We start from the raw sequence: 1,087 nt of genomic DNA, 5'->3' as shown, positions 1-1,087 counted from the left end.
CTCCAGCTCAGCCACTAACCCCTGTCCCAGCACTGGGAAAGTGACATCATTCCCAGCCACGCAAAGCAGAGTTTCTCCATCCCTTCACTGATCTCTCCATGTCGGAGCCCACCAGGAGGAGGTGGAGGTCCGGCCACATCTCCCACACATGCACGTGTGCACACACATGATTTCTTTCCTTTCTTTAACCCAAGTGACCATGTTTCAAAACCAAAACAAAGAAAAATGAACAGAAGCAGCACCACATTTCCCAAGTGTCAGGAGCTCCGGAGCTGGAGCAGAGGCCTGGAACACCCCCCACCACCACCACCATCCATAGGAACCAACCCCGCTCCAGCTGCGGGGCGGCCGAGAGATGCTTCCGAGGGGACGATGGTGCTTTGCCGCTGGGACGTGAGGCGAGGAGGGGCCGGGAGGAGGAGGAGGAGGAAGGAGGGAGGGCGCTTGTGTCGCCTGCTGAAGGAGAGGAAATGGTGGCGGAGGCAGATGTGCTGACCCCGGGGCCCTCACACGGCAGCACGGGTGGGAGTGCTGGGCTGGTTCAGCCGCAGCGTTCGGCACAGCCAGCCTGCGAAATCCACCTCCTCCACCTCGGAGCGCTTGATGAAGGTGTGACTCTGGAAGCCAAGGGAACACAGTTACGAATGGCACCGGCTGCATGTCCCCAGACCCAGCCCCACTACGAGAGGAGAGGATCCCGGTGCTACAGCTCTGGCAAGGAAAGGAGATTTAGAGGAACTGTTTGTTCCTTCCTGGGATTTTAATCTGTGCTGGCCTCAGAGTCAACACGTGGGATGAGAGCAGGGAAGATCTAAAGAACAGAGCCCACCTGGCCCCTGCCTATGAGCAGAACAAAACTGCTCAGTACAGGTAGGACAAGGTGCTGCAGCTCCCCACAATCCCTATTTGCCCCTAGATGGCAAACACTGCTCCCCCAGGGGCAGAGGGGCAGAAGCTCAGGTGGGACAGGACAACCTTTGTAAAGGGCATTGGGCCACATGGACACAGGCCACCTCATTTGCAAGGGCTATGTGAGAGCTCAGGGACTCAACCTAACGCAGAGGTCAGCATGGTTACACTGCACTCC

The 1,087-nt window shown here is 57.9% G+C and overlaps 1 protein-coding gene across 1 annotated transcript in view; it reads right to left on the bottom strand.

Annotated features, from left to right (window-relative positions):
* Nucleotides 1–424: 424 nt before the first annotated feature.
* MAP2K2 (mitogen-activated protein kinase kinase 2) overlaps nt 425–1,087 on the bottom strand; it is a gene marked incomplete at its 5' end in the record, with an annotated part of 9,237 nt that continues 8,574 nt past the window's right edge. The window contains one exon of the mRNA XM_010013037.1: nt 425–617. Coding sequence (XP_010011339.1) covers nt 507–617 — 111 coding nt within the window. The remainder of the gene's footprint in view (nt 618–1,087) is intronic.

This window comes from Nestor notabilis, unplaced genomic scaffold (assembly GCF_000696875.1).
Source record: "Nestor notabilis isolate BGI_N333 unplaced genomic scaffold, ASM69687v1 scaffold17324, whole genome shotgun sequence".
Taxonomy (NCBI): Eukaryota; Metazoa; Chordata; class Aves; order Psittaciformes; family Psittacidae; genus Nestor; species Nestor notabilis.
This window is presented reverse-complemented; position numbering and strand designations above follow the sequence as displayed.